This window comes from Acanthochromis polyacanthus, chromosome 9 (genome assembly GCF_021347895.1).
Source record: "Acanthochromis polyacanthus isolate Apoly-LR-REF ecotype Palm Island chromosome 9, KAUST_Apoly_ChrSc, whole genome shotgun sequence".
Lineage (NCBI taxonomy): Eukaryota > Metazoa > Chordata > Actinopteri > Pomacentridae > Acanthochromis > Acanthochromis polyacanthus.
In genome coordinates, this window is record NC_067121.1 from 947,118 (window position 1) to 961,524 (window position 14,407).

The 14,407-nt window shown below is 39.6% G+C and overlaps 3 protein-coding genes across 3 annotated transcripts; all 3 read right to left on the reverse strand.

The window, feature by feature from the left end:
• Positions 1-346: 346 nt before the first annotated feature.
• Positions 347-1,568, reverse strand: LOC127535558 (homeodomain-interacting protein kinase 4-like). Its single transcript, XM_051953899.1, has 5 exons — positions 1,492-1,568; positions 1,295-1,405; positions 1,130-1,204; positions 841-1,013; positions 347-689 (listed from the first exon to the last, which is right to left on the reverse strand). Exons 1-5 carry the CDS (start codon positions 1,546-1,548, stop codon positions 395-397), a joined length of 711 nt encoding a protein of 236 aa, XP_051809859.1. The 5' UTR covers positions 1,549-1,568; the 3' UTR covers positions 347-394.
• Positions 1,569-1,995: 427 nt separating this feature from the next.
• On the reverse strand, positions 1,996-3,407 carry LOC127535482 (uncharacterized). Its single transcript, XM_051953640.1, has 4 exons — positions 3,339-3,407; positions 2,923-3,188; positions 2,401-2,615; positions 1,996-2,232 (listed from the first exon to the last, which is right to left on the reverse strand). The coding sequence occupies exons 2-4, from the start codon at positions 3,152-3,154 to the stop codon at positions 1,996-1,998; spliced, it is 684 nt and encodes a 227-aa protein (XP_051809600.1). The 5' UTR covers positions 3,155-3,188; positions 3,339-3,407.
• A 3,052-nt stretch (positions 3,408-6,459) lies between these two features.
• Positions 6,460-13,428, reverse strand: LOC127535553 (uncharacterized). Its single transcript, XM_051953892.1, has 7 exons — positions 13,299-13,428; positions 12,029-12,882; positions 11,719-11,938; positions 9,035-9,255; positions 8,212-8,356; positions 7,810-7,918; positions 6,460-6,915 (listed from the first exon to the last, which is right to left on the reverse strand). The coding sequence occupies exons 2-7, from the start codon at positions 12,161-12,163 to the stop codon at positions 6,888-6,890; spliced, it is 858 nt and encodes a 285-aa protein (XP_051809852.1). The 5' UTR covers positions 12,164-12,882; positions 13,299-13,428; the 3' UTR covers positions 6,460-6,887.
• Positions 13,429-14,407: the final 979 nt, after the last annotated feature.

The following is a 14,407-nucleotide window of genomic DNA, read 5'->3' on the forward strand; positions in this document are numbered from 1 at the left end:
TGAAACTTTCAATTCATTTTCAATACATTTTATTCACCAGTTCAAATGGGTCATCACAAGACACTTCAATGAGGAAAGTAAAGACAAAATAATACAGAGAAATCCAACAAATCCAAAGTTTCCTTTGGATTCCCTGTCTGAGCAAGCACTTGGCGACAGTGGGGAGGTAAAACTCCCTTTTTCAGGAAGAACCCTCCGGCAGAACCAGGCTCAGACAAGGCGGCCATCTGCCTCGACCGGTTGGGGTGAAGGTAAACCCAGCGAACGATGCTGAGGTCAGGAACTGATACGGACTTTTATTGATTTTAAAACAAAAAAAACAAAAAAAAAAAAAGGAACTGTGGATCCAGTCCATTAGTGCTGCTCAGTTCATCACATCAGACGTATCACATCCTTAAACTTGGACACAGCAGCAGCAGCAGAACGTCTTCTTTCTCCAGGAGAAGATGCGTTCGAAGCAGTTCTTCTTCTTTGTCTTTGTCCTTCTCTGGTCCTTCTCATTGCCTTTAGTGTCTTCATCATTGTTTCTGTCTTTGCTGGTCTCAGTGTCTTTAGCAGTGTCACTGTCCTCAAGCTTACTGCTCTTCAGGTCACTTTCATCATCAGGCAAGCCTGTCAGGTTGATTCTGTTCTCTGGATCTGCAGGCTTAACCGTGATGGACAGGCTGGTGGAGGGTCTCGGTTCATCGCTAAAAAAGAAAACATACACGGTTGGGTTTACATCCGACAAGCAGAGAATGTAAACATGAAAATCAACAAAAGTCCATATCAGTCTTTTGTCACCTGCTGGGCTGCTAATGTCTCACAACCTGTGTACAAAGTAAACAGAAACACACTTACCAACTGCTGGTGGGGGAGTTGCTGCTGAGGTAGCTTCTCGTGATAAAGGGATGCTTCAGGATACCACTGGGGGTGATTCTGTCTTTCTCGTCCCATTGAAGCATCGCCTTCAGGAGCTCGATGCACTCCTTTCTCTCATCAGCCTCTGCTAGGTTGTCCGTCTCAGAGCACACCTGGTGCAGAAAACATTTTGAAAGTCCAACAGTGGTCAAATCACCTTCCACCGTGAAATGTGAATGCCATAAATGAAGGTGAATTTTCAGCAACTAGCTGCTGCTTCCTAACGTACCGTTTCGATTTCATCCAGAGAGCTGAACTGGTAAACTGCGTCGTCGAAATGGGTCCCAAAACACTCTGTAGGTCTCTGAAAGAAGAAAACAATCATGCTTACTAAAGTCTTTATCTTATTGAGTGAGTAAAGGTCAGAGGTAAAATCACAGTAGGAGTATTGTACCTTCAGCTGCCACAAACCATCAGGCATTTTCTGAAAAAATAATTCTGATCTTCGTCCAGCATCGATGACATGTTGTGGCGGGACACCCAACAGACCGATCATGCGTAGGAGCTGCAAACAAAACATAACACCGTGTTAGACCTGAAGCTAATCCTGTGACGGCTTCTAATGTGTTTCAGCTGCAGTAATTTACTCACTGTCCAGTATTCGGAGTCTGTTCCGAAGAGACCATCTGAAGTCATCATCCTCTCCATCACGCAGCCTAATGACCAAATGTCGATTGGCCTCAGAATACGGCAGGCCCAGGATGATTTCTGGAGCTCTGAAAGTGGAAAAAACATCAAATGAAGATGTGACACAGTAGACAATAAGGAGACAGCGCTGAATTAAAGAAGTTTAAAAAGTATCAGTATTTCATACCTATATGCAACTACTTGGAGGAGCTTTCCCGCTTTGGTTTTGGAGCTGTACTCGGCCTCACCAAAGTCAATGAGTTTGACTCTGAAGGGCTGCTTCACACGATCCACCATCATGATGTTGTCTTCCTTCAGATCAGCGTGGATTATGCCAGCGCTCTTTGTCGTATCCAGAGCTACAGCCAGCTGCAAGTAACAACATTTATCAGGAGTTTGTTAAAGAAAATCTGTCACATGACAATAAAAGCAGAAGTTGTAAAGGTTCCTGAAACACCCATGTTGATTCTAGCACCACTCAAGGAGAGAAATATAAGGAGACAATAGAAGGTCATACCTGCTCAATAATTGTGCGGACGTGTTCCAGTGGCATTGCTGTTGTGAATTCCGCAAATAGTCCCACAGGCTGATGTCCAATTTTTCAAACACCAGTTGCCGCTTATTTTTTATGAAGATGTCTCCTTTGTAGTCGATGATGTTTGACTGCTTCGAGTTGTGGCTCACGAGCTTTTTCATGATTTCCGCCTGTGGAGAGACAATATGTTTGCTGAGCCACAGAGTCCAATCAGTTCTTCTCAACAACTAAAAAGTACATAACATCACCAGTACCACTACTCAGAATATTGTAGTAGTACTACCTCTTTTTGAAAAATGTCTTTTTGTGTCACTGTTCAGCTGAAATCAGTGTCTTACCTCATGGTCTAGATTGCTCCATTCGGGCACCTTTACAGCCACGTGCTCTTCGGTGTCGTTCTTCACACATTCCACCACTAATGCAAAGCCTCCATGTCCGATTTCTTTCACGAACGTGTAGCCTGTTGAGACTTCGGAACGCTGGCTTGTGGTACTCTCCTCAGAGGAAGATGAGGATGAACTTTGAATGTTCTTTTTGAGCTTGTCACAGAAGCCTGAAAGTGAAGCAGACACAAATGAGAAACATATTCTATGGATGTCTTGTTGAACCATTGGTAATCTACCACACTGATGTCATCTCAGTTTTCAATCATATTTGCTAAATATTGAACCAATTATCATAAAACAACAGCACTGAGTGTTACAACCTGTTCTGAATTGTGTTATAAGGCATATTGGACAGTATTGCAGCAAAACTACACGGATGTTCCTCAGAAACTCCAAAGTGTTTACTTCATTAAACAGAAGTCTGCTCTTTACAGGAGTACTGGTTGGTTTTTAGTTATCCAGTTATGACCAAACCTGAACACTTCTTCTTTATCCAGGAGAAGGCGCATTGGAAGTAGTTCTTCTTCTTTGTCTTTGTCTTTCTCTGCGCCTTCTTCTTGACTTCAGTGTCTTCATCATTGTCCTTGTTGTTCTCAGTGTCTTTAGCAGTGTCACTGTCCTCAAGCTTACTGCTCTTCAGGTCACTTTCATCATCAGGCAAGCCTGTCAGGTTGATTCTGTTCTCTGGATCTGCAGGCTTAACCATGATGGACACGGTGGTGGAGGGTCTAGATTCATCGCTAAAAAGGAAACATAGACGGTTGGGTTTACATCCGACAAGCAGAGAATGTAAACATGAAAATCAACAAAAGTCCATATCAGTCTTCTGTCACCTGCTGGGCTGCTAATGTCTCACAACCTGTGTACAAAGTAAACAGAAACACACTTACCAACTGCTGGTGGGGGAGTTGCTGCTGAGGTCGCTTCTAGTGATAGAGGGATGGTCGAGGATATCACTGGGGGGGTTCTGTCCTTCTCCTTTGAGTTGTGGCTCATGGGTTTTTTCAGGATTTTCACCTGTGGAGAGACAATATGTTTGCTGAGCCACAGAGTCCAATCAGTTCTTCTCAACAACTAAAAAGTACATAACATGAGCAGTACCACGACTCAGAATCTTGTCGTGGTACTACCTCTTTTTAAAACAATGTCTTTTTTGTGTCACTGTTCAGCTGGAATCAGTGTCCTACCTCATGGTCTTGACAGTTCCGTTCGGACACCTTTATGGCCTCGTGCTCTTCAGTGTTGTTTGTCATACGTTCTGGCACAAATCCACAGCTTCCATGTTCCAGGTTTTGCATCAACTTGTAGTCTTCTGGGACTTCGAAAGGATGCCTTGTAGTACTCTCCTCAGAGGAAGATGAGGATGAGGATGAACTTTGATTGTTCATTTTTATCTTGTCAAAAAAGACTGAAAGTGAAGCAGACACAAATGAGAAACATATTCTATGGATGTCTTGTTGAACCATTGGTAATCTACCACACTGTAGTGATCTCAGTTTTCAATCATATTTGCTGAATATTGAACCAATTATCATAAAACAACAGCACTGAGTGTTACAACCTGTTCTGAATTGTGTTATAAGGCATATTGGACAGTATTGCAGCAAAACTACATGGATGTTTCCTCAGAAACTCCAAAGTTTTACTTCATTAAACAGAAGAGTGGAGTTACTTACTTCACAAAAGTTTGGTTATCTAGATTTTGCTGAAATGTGGAAGTCTCTGAGTTTGGTGTTAAGCTGGTTTCACTGAACTACTCAATAAACGAATAAATAACTCAATAAAATAAATTGAAATGGTGTCTCCACTCAGAGATTTTGTGTTTGCCATGAATTCTACAATGCCTTTAAAAACAATTTAAAATTTCTCAGCATTGTTTAATTTTGAAAATGGCATTTTAAATGACTAAAACTGGCCCTGTTTTCCTCATCTATCTGCACTTAATAACTTATAGTGACATATTCTGAGTAATGTTGTTATAAATTGTTGAAATCTCTCATTTATTAGAACATTTTCTGCTCAACCATGTCTCATTTGACAGATTTTTTCTCACATAAAATACATTTCAAATATATGAAAAAGGCTAACTTTTAGAAATGTGTTCAGTATGTTTATTTACAAATCAAAATCAAATTTAAAAAATAATTGAAATTGTCACTGAAAGTCTCATCTTTGAGCACACATTACCCCAAAAAAACAATAATGCAGAAATCAACCAATGATATTTTCTGACACTTTTCTACTTTCATGCCAGGATAATACAAAATAAAACACACAGAAGATTTTTTTTAACATTAAATGCTTGGTCAGAAAAATGAAAAAGAAAATGTGATGAACTTTAGTAACTGATTGAGCAGATATGACAAGTTGTAGCACCAAAAACAAAAATATTACTGGATAGCTTAATCCAATTTCATTTTGGATTCCATGTTGCAAGTTAAGGAAACAGAATGAGCTATTACCTTACTTATTACACTTACTGAATGAATTTACTGATCAGAAAAAAGTGACCTTAACTCTTGCTCACATCAACACATCAGATTATCTTTATATTCTCCAAAATGAATATTTCCCAGTAGAAAAATCCTGCTATCCCAACATATCTATGTATTTCGTCATGGTTATAGTCAAATTATTCCAAGTTTGGAGCTTTAAAACCATATTTTGTCTTCACAAACATGTTTGTCCTGCTCTTTACAGGAGTTGGTTTTATCCAGTTATGACCAAACCTGAACACATCACTTCCCTTCCACACTGCTAAGATCTTACTTTTTAATAACAAGATGTTAAAAATTACAAGACCAGTAAAAAACTGAGTGTTACATCCTGTTCTGACTCACAGATTTCATTACAAATTGGACAGAGCTGTAGAAAAATAGATTTTAAAACTTCCTTCTGAATGTTTCCTCTGGTGTTTGCTTCATCAAGCAGAGCAGTGAAGTCACTTACCTCAAAAATGTTGGCTTCTTTGGGTTTTCTTGAAAGGTTAAAGTTGAGATTAATCTCGATGTCCTGCTCGTTTCAAGTCGTCCTGTTGTCTTGTTGAAATCTGGAAGACACTGTGCAGAACTGTCTGCACCCTGATTTAAATGCAGCACTACCTCGTTCAAATGTAAACAAAGCAGCATATATGTAATGTTGTTATTTTTTAAACTTTTAGCTGTCATATTTACTGTAAAGAAAGCACACAGTGGATAAATTTGGGTTCATGTAAAATGCTGAAACACTGGTGTAGTCATTGTATATGAGGAATATGGCTTTCCAAAGGGAACAAACTTGGACTTAGTTGAGCCTTTGCAGAAAACATGCTGGGGGTAAATTGTGCCATCAATTATGTTGAAGTAAAATTTAAAATGTTCCATCTCATATAATGTAAGATCTGTCTCCATTTGTTCATGGATGACCTGATGGGCTGAAAAGTCATTCTATCCATCTTCATCTGCCACCTGACGTATGAACTTCCCCTTCTTTACTTCTCCTACACTGCAAAAAGTCCTCCTTCAAAAACAAGAAAAAAACCCACAAAAACAAGTGACATATTACTTAAACTAAGCAAAATTATCTGCCAACAGAACAAGAAAATTTGGCTTGTCAAGATTTTCCAAAACAAGTAAAAATATCTAACCTCAATGAAACCCAAAATACCTTAAAATTAGTATATTCTCACTAATAACAAGTGCATTTTTCTTGGAAGAAATAAAAAATATGAGACCTCTTTTCTCAATATGTTGAAAAATATTCTGAAATGAAGCAAATGCTCGTGCCATTGTCTTGACATGATGATATGTAGTAAGCATTACATGACTTGAAAAGTTATACTAAAATCTAATTTACTTTTCTTGATGGAACGGCAACAGTTCAGAATATTTTTCTCTCTATGTAGGATAACTTTCTTAAAATTCTTAAAATGAGCCAAATGCTGTGGAATTCAAAAATATTCATGCTTATAATCAGTGATCCTGACTACAAGAACAGTAAATGTCACTTGCTTAAATGAAGATACAAATCCAATTTCTTTTCACCTCTTTATTCTATTTAAGGTGCAATCTGTATCAAAAACATTTTACAGAAGAAAGTGCTCTGAGGAGCCCTGAACAAATGCTAAGACCTGAACAAACTGACTCATCTAACATTTTCTGGAACTACAGAACAACGTACAAGCCTACTCACTGAACTTCCTCCACTCAGCCATAGCTTTTTTATATGAAGAAGTCATGTCTTGGTCATGGATGGCATCCATGAGGACCTCTGTCTGCAGCACAGAGAGGAGTGTGGTTATGCACTTGGGGTATGTGAGGTGAAAGGTGTAGCAGCATGCCATGATGTACATCACACTGAGATGTCCTCCTTTGGGAAGATCAGCACAGGCATGGTTCCGATGGCCAGAATGCAGTTGCTCTCACAGACGATCACTACAGGGCTGGAGAGCGGTCTTGCGTTCAGGAAAGCGTTGGGGTCTTCCACAGACTGAAACACAAATAGAAATATGAGGCTAATTAAGTGTGAATTGAAGCTTATTTGTGTGTGTGTTTATGAGAGTAAACTAAATGGATATGTGGCAGGGTAGCAATGCTCGTCTTTGTCTATAATTGAAATAAAAATGAATATGTGGAAGTGACACAAGACAAGAAAGTGTAAAAGAAACAAAGTAGTTGTGAGCCAGTGTTTATTACTTTTTATGGATGTGTGTTAAGGAGCCTACTACACAGCCTGCAACTACAGCTGTCATTCTGTTTTGCCTGACTGATGTGAGTCGTCCAGATATGTTCTTTGTAATGTTAGACATTTTTCTTTGGTCATTGCCAGGCTCTAGTAATGCAACAATATTCTTCATAAACAGCTTCACTGGGTTAAGGCAGTAAAAGCAGTCTGATGTCAAAATATTGGAAGCATTTATCATTTCTGTTTTGTGGGATCAAATACACAGGCGAGTTCAGTGATTGTTTAATTTCTGAAATGTCTTTACTCAATCCTGTCGTTTGCTTCTTTTTAGTACTTAAGAAGTGCCGTGATGTAGCTTGATAAGAGATGTCAGAATTGACCACATTATATGCCACATGACATACGATGTGCTGTAGAATACATCTATTTCAAATTTGTTTACTTCTGTGGCTGTATCACAGCTTATGTTGCAAAGAAAATGAAACTGAGCGCTTCACCCAGTTTCTTAAAGTAGGCCTATTCCTTTCTCAGTGTGGCAATATGAATGTTTTCAAAATGCAGTGGTGTGATGTATCAAAAGCAAATATTTACAATAAAAAAAAAAATCAGGAGAATGTCTAAAAATGCGGTCCCTTAACAATAGAGTTTAACAGCCCTGTTGTAAAGCATGTGAAAAACTATCAAACATCATTTTTTTACCTCAAGATGTGAAGAATGCCCTCACTTGCATGCCCCAACTTCTTGGGTGGAGCAATGGGTGATGGGAAGACGTCTGGCAAAGCTTTCATCATCGCAACCCCTCGCTTTACTGTGAAAAACAAAACCACCTAATTTTATTTACTGCAGTCAGTTATTCAAAAAACAACATAAAACAGAGTAACAAGACAAGAAACAGAAGTGAGTGTGGTTGGGAGAGACTGCAAGAAGCAGTAAACTGCAGGTGGGAAAATGAAAAAAGCACATGGTAGAAGTGGTTAGGATGGTTGACAAGTTATGTAAATGGAAAATACTTGGTGGATGTGTGAAACTGAGCAGCACCAGCAGCACTGACTACTGTGGTCAGCTCATGGATTCTTAAGTCATCAAATGATAAGTAATTACCTTTATCAGCCAGTGGAGGTCTCATGACTTTTTTGAAAACGCCATAAAACTGGATCTTCTCACAAAAGGTCTTCCAGCGGTTCTTCAGTTCAGGTATGAAGTGGGGGTTTCCTTGATTGAGGATCCGCTGCAGTTCATCCATTATCTACCACAAAAGGACACATAGCAAATACCTGTTAAATCAACATTCCAATCAAAATCTAGTCAATAAAAAATGTCTGGACCCATTATGTAAAGACCAAACAAATGAATTTCCCTTCGGGGAGCAATAAAGTTCTATTCTATGTAAGTAGAAATTGCAGCGTGACCTGCTTTGTGAATTATGAAACAATTTGTGCAAAAAAGAACCTGGCCAACATCTGTCCTTAATTTAAAAAATGGAAAATGGCTAACAATCTATCATTTGTAAACTAACATACATGCATCCATCCATCCATCCATCCTCTATACACCGCTTTATCCTCATTAGGGTCGGGGCTGACTCGGGCGAAGGCGGGGGACACCCTGGACAGGTCACCAGTCTGTCACAGGGTTACATATACAGACAGACAATCACACGCACATTCACACATCTATGGACAATTTAGAGTAACCAATTAACCTCAGCGTATTTTTGGACTGTGGGAGGAAGCCAGAGTACCCGGAGAAAACCCACGCATGCACAGGGAGAACATGCAAACTCCATGCAGAAAGATCCCAGGCCGGGATTTGAACCGGGGATCTTCTTGCTGCAAGGTGAAAGTGCTAACCACTACGACACTGTGCAGCCCCACATACAATCATATTAAACATAAATCAACTTAAAATGATTTGATTTGCTTACATGATCCACTTCTCTGAAGCAGGGATATGCTTGAAGAATCTTGGTAGGTCTGTCGTGCTCCTTCAGAACATCAGAGTCGATGTAAGCCCGTCTTGCTTGGTATTCCAGGTCCAACAGCTGGGCAACATCCTTCTTGTTGGGCCTGGGCTTGGATTTGTATAGCTCCTGCAGAACTTTGTAGTGTCTGGCCTGGTTCTGTGGGCTGTCAGTAGTTTCAGGCCCTATTGTTGAAATGAAATTATGATTACTGTTTCACTTTCTGCCATTACAGTTTGAAGAAACATACAAATATTCAAAGTTACTGACTTTTAGTTTAATCATTTCAATGTTTGTATCTAAAACTAAACCATGTATAACTGACTTCTAAAAAGAAATGTGACAGTACATCCGCAACAACTCACCACACTTTCTCACAACTCAACTCTATATGGAGTAGATGTTTATTGATGGAGCAAGACTGCAAAGGCTCTGGAATTCCTGAGCTGATCAAAACTCAGATAAGCTGTCCCTCTCTCCAGCACTGACCAACACCCATCTCTATAGGAGGATTGAGACATTTGTATTTCTGTAGGTTTTCATTCACAGAAGGATGGAGCTCCTGTGAACATTTAAACCCCTGGAATAACTTCTTCTTTTTAAAAGACAATGACTTTCAATTATATGCTATGGATGTTTGTTTAATGAACTTTCATGCTAAAATCCCTTTTCAGCTTTAGGAGACCCTCAGCCGGAGACGTCTCTGCATTCCACAGATCAGATAACAAGTCGTAAAACTTTATGGCTGAAGGCTGGAGTCACCCTCTCCCTCTCTTTGACTGAAACAAAGAGACTGGAACTGAACTTACAAAACCTTGCCAAATTAATATTTCTGGAATGTATTTTGTGTTTACAGAATTACCAATGTCAGTGGAAATCATTCATCATTAACATGAAAATCAAGATTCTATCTTTCACAGAAGCTGATTTATTAATTTGTGATGTTTAATCTGATTCCTTCTTTATTACTCCATTTAGGTTGAATGATGACCATTGTATTTACCTGTTACCAAATCTCTGACTTGTTATATTTTCACTGTGATACATATTTTTAATGTCATAAACATAAACATATAGTTATGAATGAAATGATTCACATCATGTGAACATATGTATTAATCTACACATTTCACTTTCACGCAACTGAATATGGTGGGATAGACAGATCGTGTTTTGCGCGTTTAATATCATATTTTAATCCATTCTGGATTCCTCTTTCTTCTCTACTCTGTGAGAACAAAGAGATTCCAAATTCCACCAGACTCGCGCCTAAAAGTTCTCTCTCTCCGCCCAGGTCCTCCCCTTAGCTGGACCCACAGATAAAGTCAGCCGTAGCCCACATCATCTCTCTTACCGCTCTTACTCTCTTGCCCGCTTCACTTCCCTTTCTTCACTACCTGAGGAATCCATAACAGAGATTCCCATTATTTTCTTACCTAAAGCGCGTTTTTTCCTATCTTCGAAATTCCCTCACCATCTCAGTTTGTTAACTATTTATCTCTTAATATTTTTGTAACTTAAGGAGACATTTTGCTCAATTTTAAACCAACGTTATTCGTTTTAATCTGAAGAACAGATTCAGAACCAGCATTTATTTTTCTTAATTTTGACCGTTTTTCATCAACACCCGTTTTTCTTGGCTAAAGCCTGAGAACCATCATTTTTAAGCACTCAGCTGAGAACTCCGGAGACCTGCTGGATCAGGTCTTTGCATAGAACCGATCAACCCGCGGCAGGACATCCAGGCGGCCACAACAACGACACACCGCTCCGAACCTGCCAGTCCAGACGGTTGTGCGGCTAATCTGAAGGCCCTGCACGTCCCAGCCCATGACGGTTCACTTCAATAACTCCAGCTGAGTTTGCTCTGATTCCATTCTATGGGTGATGTACTAACCGCTTGGTCAATTAATTCACTTCATCAATTTATTCTTTTACAAATCATTAGAATTCTTAATCCAAATTACCGGTTACCTCGTCAGGTTAGCTCTGGCTAATCCTCACCATATTTCCTTCTCTCTCACACCTACTTCCACATCCCTCACACAAGCACACACATCACACACACACTCCCACATTCCACACACACATGTAGTCCTGCACGCACACACACACACACCATATCTACATTGTACATAGTTCACTTGTCATTATTTTCATAGAATAGTTAATAAATACCTCATTTTAGATCAAACTACAGTCTTGTGTTTCTTTGTGTAGAATGTGGTCAATTTAACCGAGGATTCAAGACTTTTTGATATGAGATTGATCAAAATGTTTATGAATATTAATTTTTTTTAGTAAAGTTAATATTTTTCCCTAGAGATCTAGGGTGGTGCCCCAATTATTAATAATGAGAGCAATAAATCATAACGTAGTACTGCTACATTGATAATAAAATACAATATTTCTTTAGCGTATTCCAGTGAAGTAATAGTTACGAGTCTGAAGTCTTAAGTCAGCAGGAGTATTCTCTCTCTTTCTCTCTCTGCTCTTTCCAGCTGATCCACCAGAACCAGACTGAGCTAAAGCTGCTACCATGAAAAGATAATCTTGATGATTAATGATTAATACCTTAAAGGCACTCCCCCTTTTCAATACTTGTAGCAATTTTAATACAAAAACACAATCTCAGTATGTGCTCTTACCATCCACCTGTTCAGCCTCCGGGGAAGTGCCTCCAGACTGCGGTGATGTTTCCAAGCTCAAAGTTGAAGCATTGGACCCGCTGTCATCAGTGGGTGACCCATGGCTGCTGCTCTCAAAGCTGATGGCCAGTCGCCTCTTTCTTGAAGGAGTTGCTCCCTGCTTCTTTTTGGGGGTTGTCACATTTTGGACCCTTCTCAAAAGCTGCTTCTTCACAGATTCCTGACAAAAACATGGAACGTAAAAATCACATTGATCGTAATGAAATTACCGCATAAAAGCTCTGATCCCGAATAAAGCATATCCTCCTACCCACTCAGCTCCACTGGCTGCAGACCTGTCCCGCAGCATTGGGTAGTATACAATCAGACGCTGAGCCATCGCAGTTAGCTCACGGCTACTTGGATATCGGAAGTCATCCCCTGCAGCTCTCTTTATGGCGATCATGTTACTGTGTTCCTTATTATGCGACAGCGAAGCTCTTTGGAGAGTGTGAAGTCTTCTTCTTGTCCAGCACGCTGTTTTTCAAAAAAGGTGGTTCTTGACAGCTCCAGCTCTGTGTCTGTGTATACAACATATTGTGGACTTTGAAGCTGTACAGTTCTGCTGGCACTGTCTCCTGGCTTTGAAGAGGGGACAGGTGCAGGGAAGGAAGAAGGAGTGGACAAAGCGTTTGGGGTAGTTGGAATTGTGGCACCATCATAAGTTCCAGAGGAGGTGCCTGGGTGAGGCTGCTCCAGTTCTTCACACTGAAAAACACAAAAATTGATCTCACAGTAATTGTAAGTAGTGCACTACAAGCAACAACACCAAAAAGGAAATGTTTCCGTCAGGTTTTGCAGGATTGGGCCAAAGTGCAGTTACAACCAAACAGGTAGCAAAGAACAAATAGGAAGACTAGAGAAAGTTAGGAAGAATAGACACTACAAAATAAAACAGAAAAACGAACAGGGAACAAAAGACACAGAGCATGACAGTTTCACTGAAATTGTAAATCACAGCATAGTTTAATGTCCACACAACGTTAAAATCGGATATCATCTCATTTTCACCATGAGTGGTCCTCCAAATGGCTTTCCTTCGGAAAAAGTGCTCAGGCCCCGGAAAGAGGTCACGCAAGTCCACCTTAGACAGACTGGGAAGCAATTCTGTGCTAATATTAGCAGCTGAAAAACACATACAATCACACTGTAAATATACAGTATGAGGTCATAACCTGGTTAAGTCAGTGGTGGCAGCACAGAAGCACAGCTTAAGCAGGAACATATATCTACATTTAGCTAAAGTCTAACCATGATTTTGAACCCAGCCGCGCGCGCGCGCCAACCCTCCGCAACCATTCTAACGTGCAACACAAAACATGCTAAAGCTAAAGTTAATAGCTGCCTAAAAGTTGTTCCTTCTGTTTCTGACAATAAAATAATATAAACTATTTTTACGGCAAGACTTTTCGTGTAGCTGTTCACTGTTTCTAGCCCACATTTGGCTAGAAGGTCAGTTTGTTCAAACTAGCATGTGAGGACTTAGCTAACTTCACAATTAGCTGACCATGCAAAGACATGTCAAAGCAAATTAACATTACCTTTCAATACTGCAACTGTTGTAGGATCCATGCCTGAAAAAGCATTTCGAGTTTCATCCGTGGCGTAGTCAGTTTATAGGATTTCCAACAGTCTTGCAAACGGCAGAATTGTGCACAGGCAGCCTGCTGCAACTGACCCACTGCAGACGACAGTTGTCGGACTCTTTCTGGCCGTTCCATTTGGAATGTACCATGTCATAAAATGGGGGGGAGGCATACATGTTGTACGAGGGGAGAATGTTTGAACTAATGCAGTCATAATTTGAAATTCATACAGTATATTGAAAAAAATATTACTGCATGCAGTTAATTCCATAAATTACATTATAAATACGAATAAAAAACATTAAAAAAAATCTTAATTCATAGAACTCCCCTATGTTGCTAGATAATGTGGTCAACAGGCCGTTGTTTTACGTAATTTTCCCATCTCTTTCAGAGACTGCAGAAGAAATTTTACCTTCCTGTAGGACTTAAAAATCATTTTTGAAAACTTGTTGATGGCTCCCATTTAAAATTGTGTCTCTGATTTTCAGAGATACCAAATGCATTGCAGGTTGTTCTGTACAAAGATGAAATAGAGGTCTGTAATACACTAAGATCATTTGCATGAGACCCTAGCAAACGTAAATCCAAAATACAGGTTTAATAATTGTAATAAATGGCAATACTTGCATAATTCAGAAATCAATGATCCTTGCATACATCGTGATTGGTAATATGCCAGAATGTGGATGAGTCAAAAATGTATGTCTTGTTGATTCTCTGCTTTATTGTTTGTAATACCAACTATTTCAAACTATACACTTTGATAGAAAAGTCATCGCATATCAAGTTCAGGTCCCATACCTTGCAAAGGCTACTGAGTCAGTGGATGCTGAAAAGCTGGTGGATTATACCTCTCATTACACAATCAGCAGCAAGAGTCATACCTTTGTACAGGTAAAATACCATCTTGCGGATGTAATAGAATTATACAATAGTGACAAATAACTCGCAGTGCTCCCCAGATGTCACATGCTTTTAAAGCTGCCCTGTAATTTGGAAGCACTTATCTGAATGTACATGAACTATTTCTGATTGAAATTGTTTGAATTTTCCATGTTAAA

Bases quoted from the DNA above. Each gene is read 5' to 3' on its own strand.
- LOC127535558 (XM_051953899.1), bottom strand. From the start codon at position 1,548: ATGGAGAGGATGATGACTTCAGATGGTCTCTTCGGAACAGACTCCGAA. The intron at 1,205-1,294 runs GTACAATACTCC...TTCTTCTTTCAG, and splicing joins ATGGTTTGTGGCAGCTGAAG to AGACCTACAGAGTGTTTTGG. The intron at 1,014-1,129 runs GTACGTTAGGAA...TTTCTGCACCAG, and splicing joins CTCTGGATGAAATCGAAACG to GTGTGCTCTGAGACGGACAA.
- LOC127535482 (XM_051953640.1), bottom strand. From the start codon at position 3,154: ATGGTTAAGCCTGCAGATCCAGAGAACAGAATCAACCTGACAGGCTTG. The intron at 2,616-2,922 runs GTTTGGTCATAA...CTTCACTTTCAG, and splicing joins GATAAAGAAGAAGTGTTCAG to GCTTCTGTGACAAGCTCAAA. The intron at 2,233-2,400 runs GTAAGACACTGA...GTCTCTCCACAG, and splicing joins GGAGCAATCTAGACCATGAG to GCGGAAATCATGAAAAAGCT.
- LOC127535553 (XM_051953892.1), bottom strand. From the start codon at position 12,163: ATGATCGCCATAAAGAGAGCTGCAGGGGATGACTTCCGATATCCAAGT. The intron at 9,256-11,718 runs GTAAGAGCACAT...TTTCAACAATAG, and splicing joins GGAGGCTGAACAGGTGGATG to GGCCTGAAACTACTGACAGC. The intron at 6,916-7,809 runs GTAAAAAAATGA...TTTGTGTTTCAG, and splicing joins GGCATTCTTCACATCTTGAG to TCTGTGGAAGACCCCAACGC.